Raw genomic sequence first — 23,047 nt, forward strand, 5'->3', positions numbered from 1 at the left:
ATAAAATTAAAATATTATTCTAAGTTTTAGTGATTTCCTTATAGTTTTAATTTTTTTTTTGTTTTTTTTGTTTTTGTTTTAATGAGCGGGAACGTTTCTATCATTCAAAATGGACGCGATTATTCGATTTTAAACCAAGAGATTATTAAATTTAATTAATTACCTTTTTATTTGCATCGTACCGATGGATTCCTTCGATAAACTATAAGATGGATTTCCTTCATCCTATTTCGATCGAATATATTCGAAACGTATAAATTGTCCAAAGTTTAGCCTTAGAAGGGAAACACTTTTTCAAACGATGTACTTCCTTGGTAGACATATTTGAGAATGTCGGCCCGCGCTTCTTCAGTTTAGTTCTAATAAATGCACCACTAACGACATCTGTTGATACGATTAGGAAATTCAATTACCACTGTTGGATAAGAAGTAATCTTGTTTACCTTATGAGAGATGCAAGATAATGCAGAGATCTTCAGCATTCACCTGAACTCCATCAGATAACACCATTGTAGTAGTTTTTGTTAAAGCATATATTAAATCTATAAAAAACACGTATTCTTATATTAAAAAATGAAAATTACTCAACGTTCGATTTGATTGTTATCGATTGTTATAATCACGAATATAGTTAATTGTAAGACAAACAAATATAAATACATAGGAATACTCGTGCGTGAGAAAATCAAAGTTGAATTATTTTTTGAGGTTAACCGGGTATTATGGATGCATAATCGAAAGAAAAGTATTTTCGTTTAAATACAGTTTGTACAATAAAATAATTGAACACGATTTATCATGACGACGTTTTGGAAATCGTTTAACAATAATTTAATTTCGCGCGTACTTTCAAAATACAGGTAAGTGATATTATCATCGTGTTACTTTTAATTTGAATATCTAATGGAAGATAGGTTATGTTCATAATTGTTTTCTTTTTAATATAAAATATTCTATCAAAATTCGCAGCGTGGATATTAAAAAAGTTTCTGTACGAGAAAGGCACATGAATATACCCAGAAAACGTCATCCAGGTTGGCTTCCGAAACAAAACCGTGTTGTGAGTTAGATTTTATTTAATACTAATTACTTGTTTAGTCTTACATAGCCTAAAAACTTATATAATTGTACATGTGTCTGTATGGTATTAATTACAATTTTTTGTATATCTCCTATTTCTTTTTTTCTTTTTATAACAGCTACACGACGAACATATTACCGCAGAAAATAAAACATTTATTAAAGAAGTCATACAATCAAAATATAATTCTCCGCTTAATATAAAACCAATTGAACCAATCACAGAATGGAGAAAAGGACTTAGAAGAACGGGTTTGATAGCCAAAAAAATCGGTATTTATCCAATGTGGTTAAACAATGGAAAAAAAGTTACTACTACGTTACTGCAGGTAATTAAATGATTCATTGACGTGCCATAATAAAAACAAGTTATGAAAATAATAATAAATTCATTTCCAGGTCCTTGACAATCAAGTAATAAAATATATATCGCCAGAAAATTTTTTTCCAGTTAAAACGAAACAACACGTTATAATAAACAGACTTGGATCTCTCGTGATAGGAGCAGAAAGTTTAGACCCACAATTGGTATTAATTTAAAACGAATTTTTATCTCTCTTTTTCTCTCCCTCTTTTTCTCCAGTTCATGTCAATGATACAATTGATAACATTGAAAATATTTATTTATAGTTTAGAAAAGAATATTGCGGCTTATTCAAAGATTCCGGAGTAATGCCGAAACGTATTTTAATGAGATTTATGATATCGCCAGAAGCTGCATTACAACCCGGTACACCTTTGTTCGCGACTCATTTTAAACCAGGCGATGTTATTGACATTCGTGCAAAAACGTAAAAACTACTTATTCATTTGAAATATATATTTGTATATTAATGATAAAGCATGCGTTATTCTAAAGAACGATATTTCTATATATCATTATCATTATCATTAATATTATTAATATTATTATTATTATTATTGTTATTATTATTATCATTATTATTATTATTATTAATAATAATTAGGATAGACCGTGGTTTTCAAGGAGTCATGAAAAGATGGGGTTTCAAAGGAATGCCTGCGTCTCATGGCGTAACTAAAACTCACAGAAGGCCAGGAAACATTGGCAGTGGTGGAGCAATGGCTCGTGTAATGCCAGGTACTAAACTACCTGGTCACATGGGTAATCGGTGGCGCATAATTAGAGGTTACAGGGTAAGATATTAAACAAATACAATTTACAACTATATATGTATATACATTATTCATTACTTTTTAGTGATATTTCTTAAAAGAAAACAATATTAATTGTCGATTAGGTGTCTCATATAATTCTTGCTTTTTCAGATTTTACGAATAAATACAAAATATAATGTTATTTGGGTTATGGGCCATAACATACCTGGAGAAACAAATACTTTTTGTTATTTATACGACACTTTGCTATCTCGTAGACGATCAGAAACTCCCCCATATTTCCCAACTTATATACCCGATTTAAGTAAAGAACCATTGCCAGAGGATCTATATGCAGATGATGTACATCCATTCAAAGCACCCACTATTCGATTTAGCGAAGAATCTTAATTGTATTATAATAAAGTAACACAAAAAATGATATATATACGTATATATATATATGTGTGTATATATATATATATATATATAAAGTCAAAATAAATTCTTGTTGTTTATGATTAATTTTCCTTCGATGCCACTTATTAGCATTCATTGAGATATGTTGTATAAAATAGTACAGTTTATTAATTCGACATTAAACTTGAGGCGAAACGCCAGACTGAAGGTTAGAGTTATGCCGGATTCACGCTATTACTTTTATTGGCTGCTAGCTCCTTATAGAAATGTCGACAATTATTAATTATGCTAGTAAAGAGTAGTCAATCGATTCATTTATTTAGTAATCAATATCATTATAAATTTAACATGCCTAAAATATACACGAATCGTTTTATAAATGTAACATCGCTAAGCAAGACTCATCCTGAGTTTGAGTAAAGAGCAACATGTTCAAGCAATAAAAAGGTCTCCTCTCTGCGCCTCCGTTTGAGAGAGCAACTAATCAATTTACTAGAATAATTTACTCGCACATATCGTATTGCTAGCTGCGTCCGGCTAAGACTCGCTCCGCCAATACTTTTATTATGCGTAATAAAGAAAGGTAACATACATATCAGAAGAATTGGAAGGATAGAACATAAGGACACAGTCGATGCTTGCTTCGTAACAGTTTGTCAGCTCCGTAATTCTTCCATTTTTAGTCTCTCTGTAGTCAGAAAAATCAGCAGATTGCTTTGTCTCTGAATCAGCAAGAAGTACGACTCTTGGTTCAAATAGTAGCACGAGATAAATAATACCACGTGTTGTCAGTGGAGCAGAAGAAAAAGTAGGATTAGGAGGAAAGGGAAAGCAGATATGCTCCACCTCGGATTTTGTCGGGGGACGGCACGATCGGATGAAAAAGAAAAGAGACTCTCTCAGAATTTAAAACCTTCACTCGGAATACTCATTGTCTGATCAAATTCAAATGTTCCATCTCCAGCCTGCGCTGGACAATTAGTTTCATCAGCCTATATAATCGTGAAGAAACAAATTCATTAATTAAATTACATTAAACTAATAAGTCTTATCCAATCATTGACTACAAAAAAAAAATAATTTATCAACATCGTTCCTTACCTCTCCTGAAAAATATTGCTCGATAATATCATAAGCTAGTTTATAAATGTCTACGTTCTCATGATTTTGAAGTTGTTCAATTTTATCCAAGCCTACAAAATATAAATATATATTTTCATTAGTTTATATGATTGGATAAAATATTATACTATCGTAAGAACGATACTAACCTGAACATTCCTCTATCATGTTAGCCAAATATTCAACATGTGCACCAGCAACTTTGAGCATGTTTTGTATACCATCAAGTACAACTTGTATAACTTGGGTATCTTTACATGAAAGAAGATCGCAGAAAGGTCCTATGACTCCTTCTTGTATAAGCCGTCCAACTTGATCACTATTACCACTTATTGTTAAATTACTGATTGCCCATGCTGCTTCTTTTTGTGTTTGGAATTCTCCCTGAAATTTTAATTTTAATTTCAATTAATTTAATAATTTCATTTAATTTCATCTCTCAAGTGTGTCACTTCAAAAATCAAAAGAAAACAAGAAGAGATGTTTATACCTTCGCCAAATTACGAATAATAAGTGGCAATAATCCAGCATCTATTACCGCTTGAACTTGTGTTTGATTACCCGCAGTAATGTTAGAAAGGAACCAAATAGCTTCTTTACAAATCTTCTCTTTTGGATGAGTTAATAAATTTGGAAAATGTGAAAGAGCATCACAATTTAAAACAACTTGTGTTTGTTCATCCGAGCCAGTTACAATATTGCCAACCGCACGTAAAGCTGCTGTCAATAGTTTAACTTCTTTGTGCGACAGGAGAGGAATAAGACGTGGTACAACACCGCTATCTATCACCATCTGAATTTGTTCATTACCGCTATCAGTAAGATAACTTAATGCCCAAACTGTGTCGATAAGAACCTGAAGTAAGAATAATAAACGTTCGAATTAAATAATGATAATAATGTAAATAAAATAATATCTTATTATTACACACTAAATTTTTTAAACTTAATTTTCATTACTCAAAGAAGTATTACGAACATTAATATCTGTGTGATGGATGAGTATATTAAGTGCAGGTAATATGTCCTTTATCGTTTGAACAGGTGGAGGAGGCTCTTTATTTCTACACAAGTTGACAATCACCCATGTGACATTACGTAAAAAAGGTAGTGGAATATCAGGTTTAATAAACCTTAACAGAGGCTGTACAACACCAAGATTGATAACATAGTCTCTAGGTACTGGACCATCTCCAATAATATTTCCTAAAAACAACGTCTCATTGTTTATCGTTTGAAAACATTAAAATGAATTTTCTTTAAATGAATACTCACCTAAAGCCCAGACAGCTTGTTCACAAACATTTTGCTGACTCGAAAGTAACAAATGTAGAAAAAGTGGAACAGCACCAGCTGCGACTACAGCTTGCGTTTGAGCGGATGTTCCACTAGCGATATTCGTAAGAGCCCATGCTGCTTCGAATTGTAGTGATGAACTATAGATAAAACAAATAAAATAATTTAAATATAAACATAATCGCATACTATTTAAGAAATATCACATTACTATACCTATTGTGCTGTTCAAGACAACGAACTAAAATCGGTAAGATACCACTCTGAATTAATGGATCAATTGGTGGATTGCGATCAGAAGAAAGTAATTTTCTTGCTGATTGGACAGCTTGTAATTGCTCAGCAGGATCAAGGCTTTTCGCTTTCATTACTAATTCCTTTAAATTGATTTGTGACAAATTCTTTTCATTATCATCTTCATCTAATATCATAGAAAGTCGTTAATGTTTTTTATTGTAACAAACATTAAGAAAATTATATAAAGTGAAAGTTCTGATAGAACTTTCAATATTTATTCCAGCATTTATTATATTACCGGTAGAATCTGTGATAGGTACATTTCTTCTTTTTTGTAATGTCTCTTCGCGCTTGTTTTTACGCAACTCCACTGTCACTTCATTTCGTCTTCTTCGCATTTCCTGTTAAAACAACATAAAATAACATATATGAAGAAAAATAAATAATACCTTCGCATTAAAGATGTATTCTTTCATAGAAAGATATAGAGAAAATATATTTAACCATAAAAATCATAAACATGATTTATACATATCTTATTTTATGACTAATACTAAGACTGACTAATGCTATTTATAAATTAATTGTTTCCACGTGAAAAGAAAACAGGGAAAACGTTTAATAGGAATACAAAAATAAAAAACAAAAATCATAATGAAAAAATAATGATAAAATATTATCAATGACAGCTAAAACAATTTTTAAGACGTAATATAAACAATAGTAAATAATTAAAATAGAAAAAAGAAATTGTCTACGATTTCAAATAAATTGCGTCATATTTTGACGTAAATAACAATATGATAATTACTCGATTTAATATTTTATAATGAATAATGCGAAAGAAAAAATTTCATTACGAACGAAATAACGTGTATATAAAAAAAAATCCTACCAATAATAGTATTTGTTTTGAAGTTTGTCGAGGAAGAATAGGAGTGATAATAATATTTTATCACCAATCTTTATTCAAAAACAATATGTTTACCATCGAAACCGCGATGGTTTGACTCGTTCGTACAAATGATATGGAAGGAAAGAAAATGTGGTACGTAGGAATCGGTAGGAGAGACACGCACGAGACGAGGACACATCAAACGTAAATTGTAAATGCTCTGTCATTGCTAAAAGGAGAAAGCATGGCGACGATGTTTCTAGAATATTAGCTGTTAAAATAGATGATTATCGCATATCTTAAAGACAAAAAAATACTCACTTCTTGATCCTTGCCTTTGTTCTTAAAAACCATCATTCGGTTCTTGTTTAGCATTTCAGCCGCCATTTTTCCAATAACCAATCTTTGTAATCGCGTAAATTGATGAATGTATGCCGGTAGAACAAACCCGTACGAACTGTTTTAATCTTCTATCCGTGGAAAAGTATAAATGATTTATTTCGACAACTGCATTCCGTCACACAATACCTTTATTATACGTTAGTATGCAATATCATGCATAACACTCCCTCTTGTCGACCGCCACACGATGTTCTTGGTTCTGGCACGGTCACGTTTTTCAACACGAACGCAAACGTTCGACCGTTCCGAAAAGAATGATGGGAATACGTGAAAGATGGCGTTCCAAGTCAAAGAAATACCTAAGAAACTTACTAAATATTTCTCAATTTCAACTCTTACTAATACAATATTTTCAACGATTTCTTTTCAGAGAATTATGCGAATTGACCAATCTGATTATTCAAAAAGAAAGCACCAATTTTCTATCGAATGTTTGATTTTCTATTGGTTATTAATTCCTTTGCTTTTATCACGCGTAACTAATCAACCAATCAAATTCGATGCTCCAATATCTTTCAACAAATGAACAATTAGAATTATTTATATTTGAGAATTCAATAATAAAATTGTAAATTAACGTGTAATATTTCTAACGTGCTGATTGGCTATCAAACTATACTCTATAGACTTGTGAAATATGAACAAATTTACATATAACTTACGCAAATTCGAAACTTGCCGACTCACGCCATTAATACGTGTTCTAAGGACAGTGGTGCGCAAATTGCGAATCGAGAGGTGGACTCACAATGATTGGCTATTCAAAAATTGTCATGAATTTTATAAATATATAGCAATAATACCATTTCTGAATAATCAATTATTTTATAATTTTAACGTCAACATTACTAATGTTGTATTCACTAAATAATTGCAGAAAATTGAAGAATTGATTGTTTTTTAGCAACACCTTATACATATATATAAAAATAAAAAAACAAAATATTGTAATTCTATTAATAAACCAATCTTGTGATTTATTATTTCGTTTTCTCTTTTCTCGGTAAAGCGGCTTTTGGGAAATCCTCTGTATATTCGTATATTTATTTTGTTGAAAAAAATCGAAATTTTTATTTTAATTACTTACTATAGAAAAAATTAAATCTAATTATATCTATAAATCATTTTCTCGTAAAGTTAATTTTTACATTAAAAACGATAGAAAAAAAAATTAATTATTTACTACAGAAAAAATTCTCTCTCGTTATTATGTCAATGAATATGTTCAAAAATAAATGTCTACAGGAACATTGCAAGGAACGCGCGTCGCGTTTACTTCCGTTTAAAAAGAATTGTCACTCAAAGAGAAAATTCTTTTCTCAACATTCGTTCCTCATCATTTCGGGATAGGCCGTCGTTCGTAAAAACACAAACACCTCTCATCTTTCTACCGTTTGGTCTTTATTATTTTAGACGACCCCCTTACAACCCACCATCTGCATGCATACCCACGCTCATTTCGGCTTTTATACCCGGTAAGCATCGTACGCTACGAGAAGGATCTGCAACTTCGCTTACGACGAGTGTAAGCCTGAGTATAGTGTTTAAGCCCCTTGACCGATTAAATATCAGGTATCATTCTTTTTGTCTAACAGGAAGAAGATACTTCCGACATATTTTAAGTACCATAAATATATCACGAACGTAAAAACAAATGTATCACAAAAAAATAGTATGTGAAGAGAAAAGAGGGAAAGAATTATTGGATCTTTTCGATAATCAGATCAATTATTAAAATGTTGATTAATATTAAAGAAATTAATTAAATTAATCTTTGAAAAATTTGATAGAAAGATGAGGTTGATCGAGAAACCTCCATCTTGGTAAATTCGATGGCATTGATGTCACCAATCCCATACTCGTCTTTCTTATTTCTTTCTTCGTGAAAATATTATTACATACAATTAAGAATTTAAGTACTTTTTAATATGAAATGATTTACGAATAAAATAAAGATTTACCAAGGAACTATTTCTTTTGTCAAACACGAGTTGACTCACGAGCAAGAAAATACTTGGAAGAAGAACCGACGCTATTCTTGCATCCAGGTGTGAGCCTGTAACGCCAGTGTAAATATACAACACTTACGCCATTCCGACGAAGCCTCTTCGAGAACTATTAACGTATCCCTCTCTTGTTCCATTCCTCATCCACTTTCTTATATTTCGACCTATTTCTCGGCTACTTGTCTGCGCTCTTTGGCCCTTTGAGGGGCTAATAAAAAAGAACGACGAGAGATAGAGACATCGTTTTCGATTCGAGGGAACAAAAACGATGCTTTTTAAAGTCAACATGTTTATAATTTCAAACTTGTAAAGAGCATTCATCGTTTTTGACATTCTTACAAAAATAATAATAAATAAGAGAGAGAGAGAGAGAGAGAGAGAGAGAGAGAGAAAGAGAGAAAGAGAGAGAAAGAGATCTATCATATAATGATATTAATTTATCGTGAATTATATTAAATATTATTTTAGTAATATTAATTATTATTTAGTGTATTATATTATTAATATTAATATTATTATTTTTATTATTTTTACTATTATATAAATATAATATATTATAATAAATATATTGATAGTTAATAATAATAATAATAATAATAATAATAATAATAATAATATAATAATACAATAAATATTGAATTAATTATTATTATATTGATATTATATATATGTATTTTCTATTAATCATTCAGAAGTGGAATTTGTACTAATTTGTGTATACTCGTAAAAGATTTTTTTACATCGTAAAGTAGCCACGCGTCTTGAATTAAGAAACGCATCCTCATGATCGTAAACGGCCTTGTTTATCGCGATCGGTAGCTGAAAAGTCGACTTGTTCTCCAGAAGAGTTTTGAAGCGTGTCAAGGAGTCGACTCATTCATCACTATAGTAATAAAATATCGAAACAGTCATGAAAAAGATATGAAATAATATTTAATTATCATTGGTAAATATTAAGACAAAATGTTTATAGTTTTTTCAACAATAAATGATTTTCGGAAAAGTTTGACGTTAAAAATAGAAAATAAAGAAATTGGAATAATACAAAGTCGGTGGGGGGGGGAATGGAAAAATATGAAACGAATCGTAAAAGAATTTCGAAGAAGTATGGGAGTTCGGTATAATTTTAAACTTTGAAAAAATATCTACGGCCAGTGGAGAGCAATTAAACTTTGTATTTAGAAATAAAAACAGATAACTAATTTCTTCCTAAATTAATAGCTATATAAATATTTAACATTCCGAGAAAGTCATCTAAATTATCTCTATTTCTTTTTTATCTAATGCATCATTACAGACAGAGTACGATCAAAATAATATCTCGAATGAATACGATATTATAAAATTATAAAATTTATACATATATGCTCTCTCTTATAAATAATTATGACAGTTAATTGAGTTAAAGAAAAATTGTCAAAATTATCTATAGAAATTATTTTATATTACAAATATAAATCATAAAATCAATTAAAAATAAAAAAAAACAACTTTCTTAAAATTATTCCATCATCCATAATTACCGGCATGCATACACACACACACACACACACGACGCAAATGATTTATTTATTTAAACAAGATTTCTTCGTCGGATTTTCTGCGCGTTGATATGATATTAGAAAATGTTACGACCTAAAATTCATCGCAAACATTAGAAACGAGCGGCGATAAGGAACAACCTAGCTGTTAACTACTCTCTCTCGTATCAACGTTAACTCGTTGTATTTCTTCATAAACATTAAGTAATAATCTACGAATAAAAATAAATATGTTTATAGGTACGTGAAAATAACAAAAAAAGAAAAAAAAAAATCCAAAAATAGTATCTCGTAGCCGATCGTTAATCAGTATCGATATGTGCCCATGCATTTAAAACACAGCAGAAAAATATATATATCACACGATGATTATTAAATTACGTAGATTTTCGATGAGACACGCGTATATGAGAATCAATCGCAACAATGTCCAATAGTAAAGAAAAACTATATTCGAATATTACTGAGAAACGTTATCCGAGAAACATTTCTCGCCGCATTACGATAGCGTAGGACGTACAGAAAAGATGATGAATTGCGTTTGTCTCTCTTGTAAATCCTTTGAAAGTACGTAAGTAAGTATAGATATATATATATATATATTTTTCTTTATATATATATATATATTTCTTGTTTTTGTTGTGTTGTGCGTAACACGAAGAAAATATATATATACATAGAGGAGAATAAAATACATAGAAGAATAAAATCCGTGTGAGTTCAAAGATATTTCATTTGTGTATGTTATGTGTGTATGTGTGTGCGCGCATACGAACGAGCAATGCGAGGGAGTTCTCGAAGTCAGTCTTTAGTCGGTCTTTAGTTTCGAATAAGCATTCGTTCAAGAGAGGATTCACCGTCCCCTTTGGTACGCGTTCACGCACCCTCCCTCACTCACCCACTCTCTCATTTTCTTTCTCCCTCTCCACCCTTCTTCTTCATCATCTTGATCTTCTTCTTATTCCTCTTCTTCCGGCTTAATCGTCCACCACCCAGCCGGTTCTTCGTATGTTCTTTTATCCTTCTTGTTCACGAACATCCTCGGACTTCCGTTCGCCAGTTTAACCAGATTTCACTTAAATGTTTACGCATCACAAATTACTTCGATATCATTTGTATTTCATTCCGTTCTCATTTTTTTCTCTTAACGATGATAATTTTATTCTAATCGTATAGAAATAGTGTGACACGATTTCGTGTTAATTATTTTTCATCGGGATTTAAAAATATTATATCAGAGTGAAATAATGTTTAAGTGAATTATGACAAATCCCGATCGAGCTCATGGATATAAAAAGAAGCGATAGTAGTTCTAACGAACTTATGAAGAATAGTGTTGGATAAGAAGGCGGTACATTCTTAAAGAAGGCTCACTACAATGCGCGAAATTTTACTAAAACAATGACGATGTTAACGCGTCGATGTTAATTGCAAAGCCGGGTGAAGTGCAAAGTGCAACGAACGAGAGCAGAAAAATAAAAATATAAATAAAAATAAAAATAAATAAAGAAAAATAAGAAACATAGAAAGGATTTCTTTTACTATTTTTTTTTTTTTATTATTATTATTGTTACTTCCGACTCGGTTCTTCTTTCGGATTATAACTATCTTCCGAGGAAAGAGAAAAAAAGAAATTTTTCTTTCGTCATTGATGTTCGTTATGGATCGACGTAGGTTTCCAAAGAGGAGAGGACTCTCACCTTCCATTAATTCGTCGCAAACAGGTAAGAAGAAATGATGAATTAATCTAAATAAATGAATTCCAACTCAATTTGTTATAGTTAGTTAATATATTATGATTAATTAATTCAACGCACGAATGAGTCTCTTTTCGAACGCGTCACGATATTTTGATCGTACGTTGGTGGTCCGTCTTATAAATGTGTTCCATTGATGAAAGTGCGATCGTATCTCAAGTAGCTACTGAATACCCTGTTTATTGAAATATTGCGAAGACTCGATCACGACGATAATTAAATAAGGACGAGGTCTACGTTTCTATAACAAATAACATTTTCTTTAAATATTTTCTATTAAACACAGGAAAATACTATGAATGATAGAAAAAGTCGTTGGAAAAAAGGGAATCGATAGAAAAAATCTACATTTTTCTTATGTCTTTCCAAATTATCTTCAATATCGATATATTCGACCTACCGATAAGACTGACCCGTGACGATAACCATATGCGTTGCAACAACATACACGAATCTCTCTCTCTCTCTCTCTCTCTCTCTTTCTCTTAATGTTCTAATATGGGGAAAAACGTTAAAACGTGACAAAATTGACATCAAATATGTAGTAATAAGATTAATCGTTAGAAATATAACAAGAAAAATATAATCGTTAGAGAAAATGTAGAAAAATAGGAATGCTTGTTTGTGCATATACCAATCAAATATAATTCGAATATATACACACACGCGTACAAACCCGCACACATACATATATAATGGACTTTAATACGATTAGTTAAATGAGAGACACGAAGTATAATATAACGAAGGATGGCTTATTGTTATGTTCCGTGTTCCATTGTTAAATATTCAACGACGTCTTTATTGTCGTCCCTTCGTTAGCTGTAAAAAAAAAAAAAAAAAAAAAGAAATCAAATAATCCATCATCCTCGTATTTGTCTTTCTAAATTTCGATTAGTTTTAAATCCTAAACTAAATCCGTACAAGCAATATGTACGAGCATGGATTTACAATAAATGACGCCGAACAAAATAAATCCTTCCATTTTCATCCCTTTATCTTATAATTTACATTAGTTTAAATTTTAAATCAAATATTCGCATTACTGTGTACAAAATTGTAATAAATGGTGCGTATTAAAAATAATCCTTCGTCTTCGTCGTCATATCTATCTTTTAAAATTGTAATTAATTAAATTCTAAACGAACTACACATGAACAGAAAAAATAAATATATATGTAAAAAAAAAACTACGAATTTACAATAAATGGTCCATTATAAGGATAACATCGAACTCTTCTTATTGGACTTTATTACTAGGAAAGTTTTTGTCGAGTACACGGGCACAGTCTCGGTCTTCATTACTCTGGTTAATCATCGGACATCTTCCGCCCTTTTGCCGGTCAGTTAGCTTGCAAATCTCGCACGCTTTCGGCAGAAAGAGAAAGAAAGAAAGACTGAGAGAAAGAGAGAGAGAGAGAGAAAAAGACGTACATTGGGGAAACGTATATAATGCCTCTATTGTGGCTTCTCTTTCTCTGACCTAAAGCTTGCTTTCGTAAATAAACTTCTCGTACACGTGGTGGTTGATTCGAATGTCCTTCAAAGTTGCTAAATCCTCTATAAATGACCGTCTTTACAATAACACGAGGGTGGAGGTAAACGCTTTCTATTATTTCCCCCATGAAATTTATCCACGATGTACTGTTGCTTTTCTTTTTTGTCGAAGAAAAAAATTAAAAAATTAAAAAAGAAAACGTTAAACAAATCGTCGTTAAAAAGAATGTCTTCTACTGTAATCGATATTAGATGTGTGCATCTACATTACGAATAAATTTATATATATGTGTGTGTGTATATGTGTAAATACTTTGAAAAACCTTGGATAATTTCTATAAAAATCGTTGAAAGGACAATTCCCGGGGAAAAAATACGCGGATGTTGACAAACGCTATCGTAGGTCACTCGATTGTACGATGACACTTGTAGCACTTTACGAGTAAACGATGAAAAAGATCATAGGTCATCCAATAACGTAGGTAATAAAGTAGCCTTCTTAACGTTCGAGAAAAATCCCATGACATTTTTTTTCTCTCCCTCTCCTTTCCCCACCTCTTGTTGCCTTTCACCAAGACGATGTTGTTGCTCCAACGAATGACGAGATTTGATTGACTCGGTAAAGACTTCGTACTTTTAATTAAGTCGATTACAATGTTTCGTATATATCAGTAAACGTTTACGTGACCTTCATACGTTGAGATTAGAGAACGTGATAAAATATTCTCGTCTAATTCTTCTGCATTCCACCAAGCGAAATGATGGATTTTTATCGCGTATCTGTTACACAGAGAACGCATTTATTTACTAGCTCTATCCTTCTTTTTTCTTTTCTTTTCTTTTTTTTTTTATTAAATTATTAAACATACACCATGATATATATAAAATAGACGAAATCTAGTAATATGTAAAACCTAGTATAAAAAAGAAAGAAAAAGAAGAAACAAAGATTTAAGAAAATTTGTAAGACGTTTGAGATTTATCGAAGGTAGATATATCTGAATAAAAAAACAACGAGTATAACCTTTTGACCTTGGCGATTATTTATTTTTTTTGTTTTCTCTCTCTCTCTCTCTCTCTCTCTTTTTTTTCTCCTTGTTTATCTCTCCCCATCATATCGCCGACAATTCCACGAGAAGAAGAACTAAACTTATCTAATCCTGAGAAAATTGTGGAGGGTATTTTTGGGAAGGGTTTAGTGATTTTTCAGAAAAAATAGTTTGAAACCCCTTACGTACGTACTACGGAGATGCTTTAAAGTAAGTAAAGGAATACGGGACGATAATAGGTACTCATAGCGAGACTCGTTGTCGGGGAGCGCTGACCGCAGAGATAACGCTTTGACCCGTTACAAGCTCGAAGCACCAAATGAATGCCTTCACTGTATCTATCTTCTCAGGCCCAATCCAAATATGCAGCCCTTTTTCCTTCCTTCGATGCCCTTTTACCGTTTCTTCCTTTACATCTTCGCGAATTAACCGACTACAACGGCCCGACGACGACTCGATTCCCTTTCAACTGTACTTGTCTGGATTCTCGAGTTAATACTCTGGCCAATTATTTTCCCTCGAGTCTTTAGTATAAGATCTTTACATCATCGGAACATTGGTTGTTCAACCTCGATTGACCCTACCATATTCGATTATATATCGAGTTACAATTTCATATGAGAAAATTATTATTCAGCAAGATGTAATAATACTTAACATGATGATCCAATCGAGACAGACGAACGCGGAAAATCAAAACGTTCTCTCGTATTTTCTAAGAATAAAGTAACTGTTCTAGAACCACCGCTGCTAGTACCATCCTCGACCAGTCAGCAATATGAAACGATAACTGAGTTTCCAGCAACCATCGGTGCTACCGTAATTAGTGGATGCAAAGATCAACCTACTATTTGCGGAAAGGAGGCTGCCTGTCGTAGTTTCAGTGATAACACTTCCCAATGTGTTTGTCCACATGATACTTCCCCACCTACGTCAGACCTCAAATGTCCTAAACGTTTAACCGGTAAGGGTTAACTTTATTTCTTTTTTGTTTTTCTTTCTTCGTTGATGTTTTTAAGACCTAACGTTGTGTCCAACAATATTTCTTCATATTTATTTCTTGTTTTTCTTCATTCTCTTAGTCCCTTTGACTCCACGACCCATACACAATATAATACCACCAAGTGGTAATGGCACAAACAGTACAACTGCTCTACCAGAAGCAGAACAGGTATTCATTATTCGATCAATTCTCTCTTCGACATATTTAAATTTTAAATAAATAATTAAACTTCTTAACGTACGCATAATGGATAGTATTATAATGTTATCATGCAGGTTGAACGTTCGAGGCATAAAGTACCTGAAATAGTTGGAATTGCGATAGCATTCGTCGCGGTTATAGTTATCCTCTTGAGTATAGTCTATTGCGTGAGGAGACGAAGTTATGGTGTTAAGTCGCAGAGAAATTCATTGGACGTAAGTAAGACGATATTGAAAATATTCAAATCAAAAATGATTTCCAGCAAATCTTCTCACAATTTTCTGTATTTTCCAGTCATCTCCGATGAACCTGAAAAAGGGATTATTGTTACCAAACAAATACACGCCTAATCCTCAATATTATAGTTGTAACTCGCCGGAAGTATTCATTTTGCAACGTGAAAATCTTGTATTTTTCCATGATATCGGCGAAGGCTGCTTTGGTAAAGTTTATAAAGGTAAATTTTGTAATATATTTATATATTTCTTTGATATATTTAATATTCATTTAACATGTTCTAACAGATAAAATTAAATTACCTTTTTTTCTTTGTAGGAGAATTAAGAAATGAAGATGTAACCGAGATCGTCGCGATAAAAGTTTTAAAAAATACCGTCTCAAGAGAAGCTGAGGAAGATTTTATGAGAGAGGCAGATATTATGTCAACCTTTAAACATCAAAATATTTTAAGTTTGAAAGGTGTGGTACTTCGTGACGCTGGTAACAGTCCATGGATGGTATTTGAATATATGTCGTATGGTGATCTCGCTGAAGTTTTGAGATCTAACTCGAGACAACTGCATTCACCTAATCCTGGATTAGAACCTTTAACAAAGGTTTTTATTATTATTATTATAAGAAAATATTGAAATTTTTAGTTTATTTCTAACGATATTTAAATTAATCAGGGTTCCTTACACTGGATAGCCATTCAGATAGCTGCCGGTATGACATATTTATCTTCACAGAGATTCGTTCATCGTGATTTAGCCTGTCGTAATTGTCTTGTTGGATCCGGGCTCGTTGTCAAGATCGCAGACTTTGGTTTATCAAGGGACGTCTATACCTGCGATTATTATAAAGTATGTACAAACACACTTATCGTAAATAATATTAAATAAAATCTATCATAACAATTGAAAACGTATCTGACATGAATATACAAATGTAGATCGGTGGTTCGAGATTATTACCAATTCGATGGATGGCACCTGAAAGTTTGTTGTATGGTAGATTTACATTAGAAAGTGACATTTGGAGTTTCGGTGTAGTCTTATGGGAGATTTACTCCCTTGGCAAGCAACCATATTACGGACACAGTAACGAAGAAGTAAGATTAAAAGATTTGTCTTTTTATATTTGTTACTTAAGTCAAAAAAACGTGTTACCTCATTACCAAGATTTTGTACGTAGGTGATGAAGCTGGTACTACATGGAATTATGTTAATCCCTCCTGACGAATGCCCACAATTCATTTGCCAAATAATGTGCGAGTGTTGGAAGACAGAACCGAAAGATCGTATTAAATTCTCCGACATATTGGAGAGATTGGAGAAAGTCCAAGGGAAATTAAATCAACAGGGAACATTACCGAGACCACCACAAGGACCTGTCACCATTCGTACTCCTGATGTTCTAGATTCTGACGGTTACTTGTTGCCTTCGCCATTTACTCCTCGAGAATATTTACAAACTCTGCCGGCTTTGACCGATTAAATTAACAAAATAATTTTATATAATTAAAAAAGAAGAAATGATTTTTTTCTTTAACGATCGTCAATGTTTCGTAGATTTTTGTTTTGTTTTCTTGATGTTTTATTTTATCTGTTTTGTTTTTCATTTTTTTTTTTAGTTCTTTTTTGTTCTTTCGCAATGCGATTCGAATACTTAACATATATATATATATACGATGATCGAAATTAAAAACGATCCTACGTGCTGTGAGTAATAATTGAAACGAATGAAATGCACGTGAAATGGTATCAGGGAATTTACGAAGGTTCGGACGGACCATCGATCCTTCAATGTCCACGCAATAGTATTATTCCTATTATTAGGATAAGTTAATCGAAAGGAACGTTGTTACCCATGTACAACTAATGTATCATACTTCGAGATAATTTATTGAATCCTTGACGCGAAGTCGATCGACTGCATGAGAGCACAGTTAAGAATAATTTGCTCCAATTTGTATACTTGATTTTTCTTGTAAAATAATAAAAATAAAAATAATAATAATAATATTAATAATAATAATAATTAATAATAATAATAATAATAATAATAATAATAATTATAATAATAATAATAATATAATAAGTTAAGAATATAATATCTGTTTTTTTTTGTTCATGTATCGTATTCACTAATTCTTACGTTTAAGAGATGTATAGAAAGAAGAGAAATAATAAGGAAGGCAAAATAAAATATTAATTATAACGAAACGACGAGAATTCGTTCGATTATTAAAAAATGACATCCTTCACGATTTCTTACAATTATTAGTCCACGATTTCGACGATTCGGCGTTCTGGAGTCTGCTGAAAATTATTGTTGCCGTGATACGACAGTCATTTGTTTTACGAAGTAATTGCACTCGAGAAATGCCTCGAACCATACTCAGAATCGTTTTCGTTCGAAGAAAGAGCGTTCCAATTCATATCAGCGGGCTGCCATCATCAATCATGTACGACGATCGTATACTTTCTATGAGATTTCCTCAAAAACTTTGGAAGATCGTTAACGCTTGTAAAAGTGGTGCAATTCAATGGAACACCGATGGTACATCAATTCTATTGGATTACAAACAATTTCAAGAGGAATACCTTGACGGAGAGACGTCCATTTTCAAGACGAGAAACATCACGAGCTTTATCAGACAATTGAATTTGTATGGTTTTCGTAAGGTGACATCACATAATCGCGATCCTTTATGCAGTTGCTATAATCCAAACGTTCACGAGTTCATGCACGAAAACTTTCAAGCCGGTCGTGTTGAACTTCTATCACGAGTTTGCCGAAAATCTATTGGAAAGAACAAATATTTCCAAAATTTCGGACCCCTAAGATGCAAAGATTTAACAACTCCTGTTTCGCATTTACGTATGTGCCAGGTAATGTATTTCTTTTTTATTACGTGGTTAATCGTTCTATCGGCTCAAAAATCTTTATTCTTTTATTTTTAATCGACATAGCTCGCCTTGACCAGAACTTTGGAACAATTAAGTCGCGAACGTCGGGAAAAGTCTTTAAACGAATCGACTAGAAACGAATCCTTCTCTTCTGTATCTTCGGAACAAGGTTCTATTTATTTGTATACTATTAATATTATCGTATTAAATTATTTCCATACCTTTTATATTATAAACAAAATTATTTCTATTTCAGAATTGCCAGAGTATTCTCCATTCTTTGCAGAGAAACCTTTTTCCATTCCACAAAGTGATCGTTCTCAAGAATACCTAATAAAAAATGGAATGGACTTTTACTCAAAAAGAAACTGCAGCTCGATTAACAACAACGTTCCGCAACCTTGGTTCATTCCTAATACACAAAATTTTGCTTTTTACATGCCTTTAAACAATACTAAGTAAACTTGATTAAGTATTAAATCTTATTCTTTTTTTTTCCTATGCGAATGAGTTCATTCAATGTTCTAAAAAAATGATATTGTCATTATATATAGAGTGCTTTACATTATATTATATATATATATATCTATGTTAAAATATTACCTTACAGTGACTAATTGAAACAATGTTTTATTAAAAGGAATACTGTAAAAGCTTAAAAAGTAAAAGAATTATTTTTGTTTTGTACGTAAAATATAAACTATGTATGTACATTAGTGCTTTAAAATATAAAATAACATTTGTATGCAGAATATGAATAATGTTTTTTAATTACTTTAAAATATAAAATAACATTTGTACATAGAATATAAACTACGTATTTTCACTAGTACTAAATTATTCTTGTTGAATCGTAACTTTTTTACTAATTTGTTCTTGTTTATGCCTTTCTAAAAATGTTTTGAAAGATTCGACCTCTTTCTTTTCTGTGACATCATCATCGTAAGTATTTTCTGTGCCCTCCTCATCCTCGCTCGATTCATTGCCAGCATGTTTTAGATATATATCTGAAATTTCTCTACCACTCTTTACGGTTGTTACAAATGATGTGGTTTCCACTTCATCACTTTTTTTAGCATTTTCTAGAGCTTCTTTTTCAATTTTACTCCTCTCAACTTCTCGCAGTTGCTTCAATTTCTCCCAATTTGGTTTGTACTCGCTTAAATTATATAAAAAATATATTAGTAATTTTTTTTTGCATTGTTTATTCTTTCTTTAAATTAAAATATATATTTACTTTTCATATTCTTTGACTGCATCTTCGACACGTTCCAAAAATTCGGTAATACCAGCCCCAGTAACAGCAGAAACTCCGCAATGGTGTAAATGAGAATAAAATTCATCAAGAGTAAGAGCCATACTTCTTGTTAAATTACTGATATAACTAGTTTCAGAATCAAGAGCTTCATGAAAAGCTTCAAAATCCTGCATCCAATCTACAGCGTAACTGTGGTTGACAATATCAATCTATAAATAAATTAATTACAATGATAATTCTAATTGAACTCACTGATAATATCATTTCTTCTTACCTTGTTCATAGCAACGATAAATGGTAATTTTGTTTTGTATAATATGGAACACGCATAGAGCATATTTGACATAAATGTAACAGGATTAACACTACGTACTGTATCTAACACATATACAATAATAGTTGGAAATTGAGATGCCAATGCTTCTGTTATAATTCTACCACTTGCAGACCAAGTAAATACTTCTATTTGTCCTGGGGTATCAAAAATCACATAATCATGTTCTTTACCCGCTTTATCGACAAACTCCATGACTTGATCAAATTTTGTAGTATATAAATTTAACGTTGTAACTATACCACCATTGGGACCTAAGCCATATTGTTTCATAACTTCTTTGTAATTAACGGTATCCCTTATATCTGAAATTTATCCATGTCGTAATTCATTAATTGAAACTGTTGTATATTATATATACATAACAAAATATTTATATAAAAATCACCTATATTAACAGGATAAGGAACTTCTTTACAAGCTGGATCTAAATTGATAACATAAGGTTTTTTAATACTATACAAAGTAGAAACAACTCTTTGCACAAATCTAGTTTTCCCAGAACCAGCCATTCCAAGAACTATAATACAGGTTGGCTTTTTTCTTTGCGAACCTTCACCTTGCGCTTTGCTTGATTCAAGCTTTATATTTTCTGTTGATTGAGACATTTTTATATCTACACATAAATATTTTTATAAAACATACATATTTATATATGTATAAAAATAAATAATCTATAATCATTGATTACAAATAAAATATATACTTACAATTAAGGAATATCTTGTCTAACCTCAAAATTAGTATAAACTTTCTGTAATGCTTAACTTATAAACTTGTAATACAGTCGTTTATATCGATAAATTTTTTATAAATTATCATAAATTTCACGTTTTATATGTATGAAAGTACATATAAATTTGCTAAAACAATTATCGTGTTATAACATTTGATTTGTAATTCGAATTACGATGCACAGAATAAAAAATCGTGATTTGTATACTGCTGGTATTTTCGTCTCTAGATCGAACAGCGATTGTTAGAAACTACCTATCAATATCACTATTTGCGATAATCGACTCATGACATTTCTAGGGACTTAATCCCTAGGATGTGCGTCGAGGTGCGCAAAACAAGAGCGCCAAAGATATCTTATTCAAATATTTTCAGTTATAAAAGACAAAATATAAACATTATATCACATTTTCACAATAAATCATTTACTCTTTCCATTATATATATTTTATTTTCATCTTATCCAATACTGTATTTATAAAGTTAAGAACTCAGTATAAAATTGAAATTTATACCATCTTAAATTTTTTATTACTTATCAAAAAGTATAATTGTACATAATTTCATTATTGTTATTTATCTGATATGAGAGTAAATTTAACAAAAATAACGAATGACAAAACAACAAAACGATTATTTTCTTCAGTTTAATTTGTGAAGAATGTAATGAAATATCATAAAAAAAGAATAGAAAAGAAATATTTTAAAGTAAATTATCAGCAAAGAAATGTAATCTACATATGTATTTATGTTTATCGCTTCCCTTGTAGGGTTCAAGCGCATAATCTGTATGTAATTTTAGTTTCTTTCTGTTAAGATGCATTACTATTCTTATTACTAAAAACAAAAAAAATATAATCTTGTAATACTAATTTAGAAACTTACATATTTAACATTTTTTATATCTAATTATCAGAGTATTAAAATAATTATTATTAAATTCACAAATTAAGTTGCTTTAAAGTGGTCATCCGTACAGGTGGTATAAATATGACCTTCGGATATAAGAAAATGAATGATATTATCAACATCACGTAAAATATGTGCTGGTGTACGAGCTCTGACTACACTCCTTTCAATTCCAGAATCGCTAGTATCAGCTTGTATTATATTAAATATTGTAGCTTGTTCTGGACTCATACCAGAGCAATCGTTAGCAGTTTTCATATCATCATCTAAGTTAAGAGGAACATTATCTGTATTTTTTTCTTTAAATAGTTGTTCCGCCTTTAATGTTACATAAGTGACTTCCAACAAGTGATTGGTTAACTCGTTGAGTTCTTCAAGAGGTGATATACGCAATACAAAAATTTGCTTAGTTCCATTTTGTTCGCGCAAAAGACCAACTACTCTAACGTAACTATTTATTTCCAACGATGGCTCTGGCATTGTTTTATTTGCTTCTAACCATCGAACAGCTGTGATTGCACCTGTAATGTTGAGATATACATACATTTGTTTTATACCTTTTATAACTATTATTATATTTAGTTTTTATTTATTTTACTTTGTATTATATTCACCTGTTTCATCTTCTATTTCATATGTGATCTTAGTTGTAGATTCATTAACACTGCGTAATACGCCAAGAATTGTAACCATACGTGCTGGAATGCCCCAAATTTCAAAGTCGCCAGAAGAACGTAATATTTGTCCTATCATTACAGGAATAACATTTTGTACTCTTTTTAAATTCTTTTCGCCAGAAACCGATTGTGTATCGTTTAGAAATCCACCCTTGCTGTTATCCATACTTGTATTCATCTTTGTGATTATTGTATTACTATTATGCACTATTTCTATAAAAATATCTGTAAATTTTATCAATTCGTCTATAAAATTATAACATTTACAATATAAAATTAACTCCTCTTTCTTCCTGGCTGAATATTCTTGTAAGTATGAAAACAAATGAAACAACAAATGAGGCAGTTACGATTTTGTTTAAATTCGATGACTGCTCC

At 31.3% G+C, this 23,047-nt stretch overlaps 6 protein-coding genes across 8 annotated transcripts; 3 read left to right on the forward strand and 3 right to left on the reverse strand.

Moving 5' to 3' along the window:
- The first annotated feature begins 501 nt into the window (after positions 1-501).
- On the forward strand, positions 502-3,052 carry LOC122520898 (39S ribosomal protein L3, mitochondrial). 2 transcript variants are annotated; one of them, XM_043641217.1, is made up of 8 exons: positions 502-860; positions 970-1,060; positions 1,200-1,409; positions 1,480-1,608; positions 1,711-1,871; positions 2,049-2,238; positions 2,371-2,640; positions 2,681-3,052. In XM_043641217.1, the coding sequence occupies exons 1-7, from the start codon at positions 799-801 to the stop codon at positions 2,608-2,610; spliced, it is 1,083 nt and encodes a 360-aa protein (XP_043497152.1). In that variant the 5' UTR covers positions 502-798; the 3' UTR covers positions 2,611-2,640; positions 2,681-3,052. The 2 variants fall into 2 exon arrangements, with proteins under 2 accessions (XP_043497152.1, XP_043497151.1); XM_043641216.1 differs by having other exon boundaries at positions 2,371-3,052.
- A 367-nt stretch (positions 3,053-3,419) lies between these two features.
- LOC122520897 (importin subunit alpha-3) lies at positions 3,420-6,832 on the reverse strand. The gene is made up of 9 exons (XM_043641215.1): positions 6,491-6,832; positions 5,573-5,675; positions 5,254-5,458; positions 5,017-5,177; positions 4,721-4,947; positions 4,232-4,597; positions 3,891-4,125; positions 3,721-3,812; positions 3,420-3,611 (listed from the first exon to the last, which is right to left on the reverse strand). Exons 1-9 carry the CDS (start codon positions 6,554-6,556, stop codon positions 3,519-3,521), a joined length of 1,548 nt encoding a protein of 515 aa, XP_043497150.1. The 5' UTR covers positions 6,557-6,832; the 3' UTR covers positions 3,420-3,518.
- A 4,015-nt stretch (positions 6,833-10,847) lies between these two features.
- Positions 10,848-17,395, forward strand: LOC122520547 (tyrosine-protein kinase transmembrane receptor Ror-like). Of its 2 annotated transcripts, none has more exons than XM_043640627.1 (9): positions 10,848-11,842; positions 15,161-15,385; positions 15,504-15,592; positions 15,679-15,840; positions 15,920-16,082; positions 16,181-16,461; positions 16,534-16,707; positions 16,797-16,955; positions 17,039-17,395. In XM_043640627.1, exons 1-9 carry the CDS (start codon positions 11,770-11,772, stop codon positions 17,339-17,341), a joined length of 1,629 nt encoding a protein of 542 aa, XP_043496562.1. In that variant the 5' UTR covers positions 10,848-11,769; the 3' UTR covers positions 17,342-17,395. The 2 variants fall into 2 exon arrangements, with proteins under 2 accessions (XP_043496562.1, XP_043496563.1); XM_043640628.1 differs by having other exon boundaries at positions 15,700-15,840.
- Positions 17,396-18,070: 675 nt separating this feature from the next.
- LOC122520920 (heat shock transcription factor, Y-linked-like) lies at positions 18,071-19,218 on the forward strand. The gene is made up of 3 exons (XM_043641241.1): positions 18,071-18,738; positions 18,820-18,925; positions 19,013-19,218. Exons 1-3 carry the CDS (start codon positions 18,229-18,231, stop codon positions 19,216-19,218), a joined length of 822 nt encoding a protein of 273 aa, XP_043497176.1. The 5' UTR covers positions 18,071-18,228.
- A 290-nt stretch (positions 19,219-19,508) lies between these two features.
- Positions 19,509-21,328, reverse strand: LOC122520548 (GPN-loop GTPase 1). The gene is made up of 5 exons (XM_043640629.1): positions 21,059-21,328; positions 20,737-20,964; positions 20,289-20,653; positions 19,994-20,223; positions 19,509-19,915 (listed from the first exon to the last, which is right to left on the reverse strand). The coding sequence occupies exons 2-5, from the start codon at positions 20,954-20,956 to the stop codon at positions 19,594-19,596; spliced, it is 1,137 nt and encodes a 378-aa protein (XP_043496564.1). The 5' UTR covers positions 20,957-20,964; positions 21,059-21,328; the 3' UTR covers positions 19,509-19,593.
- A 388-nt stretch (positions 21,329-21,716) lies between these two features.
- On the reverse strand, positions 21,717-23,044 carry LOC122520551 (replication protein A 32 kDa subunit-like). Its single transcript, XM_043640633.1, has 2 exons — positions 22,607-23,044; positions 21,717-22,513 (listed from the first exon to the last, which is right to left on the reverse strand). The coding sequence occupies exons 1-2, from the start codon at positions 22,845-22,847 to the stop codon at positions 22,032-22,034; spliced, it is 723 nt and encodes a 240-aa protein (XP_043496568.1). The 5' UTR covers positions 22,848-23,044; the 3' UTR covers positions 21,717-22,031.
- Positions 23,045-23,047: the final 3 nt, after the last annotated feature.

Source organism: Polistes fuscatus, unplaced genomic scaffold, assembly GCF_010416935.1.
Source record: "Polistes fuscatus isolate 324 unplaced genomic scaffold, CU_Pfus_HIC Scaffold4, whole genome shotgun sequence".
NCBI lineage: Eukaryota > Metazoa > Arthropoda > Insecta > Hymenoptera > Vespidae > Polistes > Polistes fuscatus.

Excerpts from the sequence above, each read along its gene's own strand:
- LOC122520548 (XM_043640629.1), bottom strand. The coding sequence starts at position 20,956 with ATGTCTCAATCAACAGAAAATATAAAGCTTGAATCAAGCAAAGCGCAA. Across the intron at positions 20,654-20,736 it reads TCCTTATCCTGTTAATATAG|ATATAAGGGATACCGTTAAT; the intron begins GTGATTTTTATA and ends GATAAATTTCAG. Across the intron at positions 19,916-19,993 it reads GCAGTCAAAGAATATGAAAA|CGAGTACAAACCAAATTGGG; the intron begins GTAAATATATAT and ends ATATAATTTAAG.
- LOC122520547 (XM_043640627.1), top strand. The coding sequence starts at position 11,770 with ATGTTCGTTATGGATCGACGTAGGTTTCCAAAGAGGAGAGGACTCTCA. Across the intron at positions 11,843-15,160 it reads CATTAATTCGTCGCAAACAG|AACCACCGCTGCTAGTACCA; the intron begins GTAAGAAGAAAT and ends TAACTGTTCTAG. Across the intron at positions 15,593-15,678 it reads CTCTACCAGAAGCAGAACAG|TATTATAATGTTATCATGCA; the intron begins GTATTCATTATT and ends CATAATGGATAG.
- LOC122520898 (XM_043641216.1), top strand. The coding sequence starts at position 799 with ATGACGACGTTTTGGAAATCGTTTAACAATAATTTAATTTCGCGCGTA. Across the intron at positions 1,061-1,199 it reads TTCCGAAACAAAACCGTGTT|CTACACGACGAACATATTAC; the intron begins GTGAGTTAGATT and ends TTTTTATAACAG. Across the intron at positions 1,872-2,048 it reads ATTGACATTCGTGCAAAAAC|GATAGACCGTGGTTTTCAAG; the intron begins GTAAAAACTACT and ends AATAATAATTAG.
- LOC122520551 (XM_043640633.1), bottom strand. The coding sequence starts at position 22,847 with ATGAATACAAGTATGGATAACAGCAAGGGTGGATTTCTAAACGATACA. Across the intron at positions 22,514-22,606 it reads TGAAATAGAAGATGAAACAG|GTGCAATCACAGCTGTTCGA; the intron begins GTGAATATAATA and ends TCAACATTACAG.
- LOC122520920 (XM_043641241.1), top strand. The coding sequence starts at position 18,229 with ATGCCTCGAACCATACTCAGAATCGTTTTCGTTCGAAGAAAGAGCGTT. Across the intron at positions 18,739-18,819 it reads CGCATTTACGTATGTGCCAG|CTCGCCTTGACCAGAACTTT; the intron begins GTAATGTATTTC and ends TAATCGACATAG. Across the intron at positions 18,926-19,012 it reads TTCTGTATCTTCGGAACAAG|AATTGCCAGAGTATTCTCCA; the intron begins GTTCTATTTATT and ends TTTCTATTTCAG.
- LOC122520897 (XM_043641215.1), bottom strand. The coding sequence starts at position 6,556 with ATGGCGGCTGAAATGCTAAACAAGAACCGAATGATGGTTTTTAAGAAC. Across the intron at positions 5,676-6,490 it reads ACAAAGGCAAGGATCAAGAA|GAAATGCGAAGAAGACGAAA; the intron begins GTGAGTATTTTT and ends TTGTTTTAACAG. Across the intron at positions 3,612-3,720 it reads AGCAATATTTTTCAGGAGAG|GCTGATGAAACTAATTGTCC; the intron begins GTAAGGAACGAT and ends ACGATTATATAG.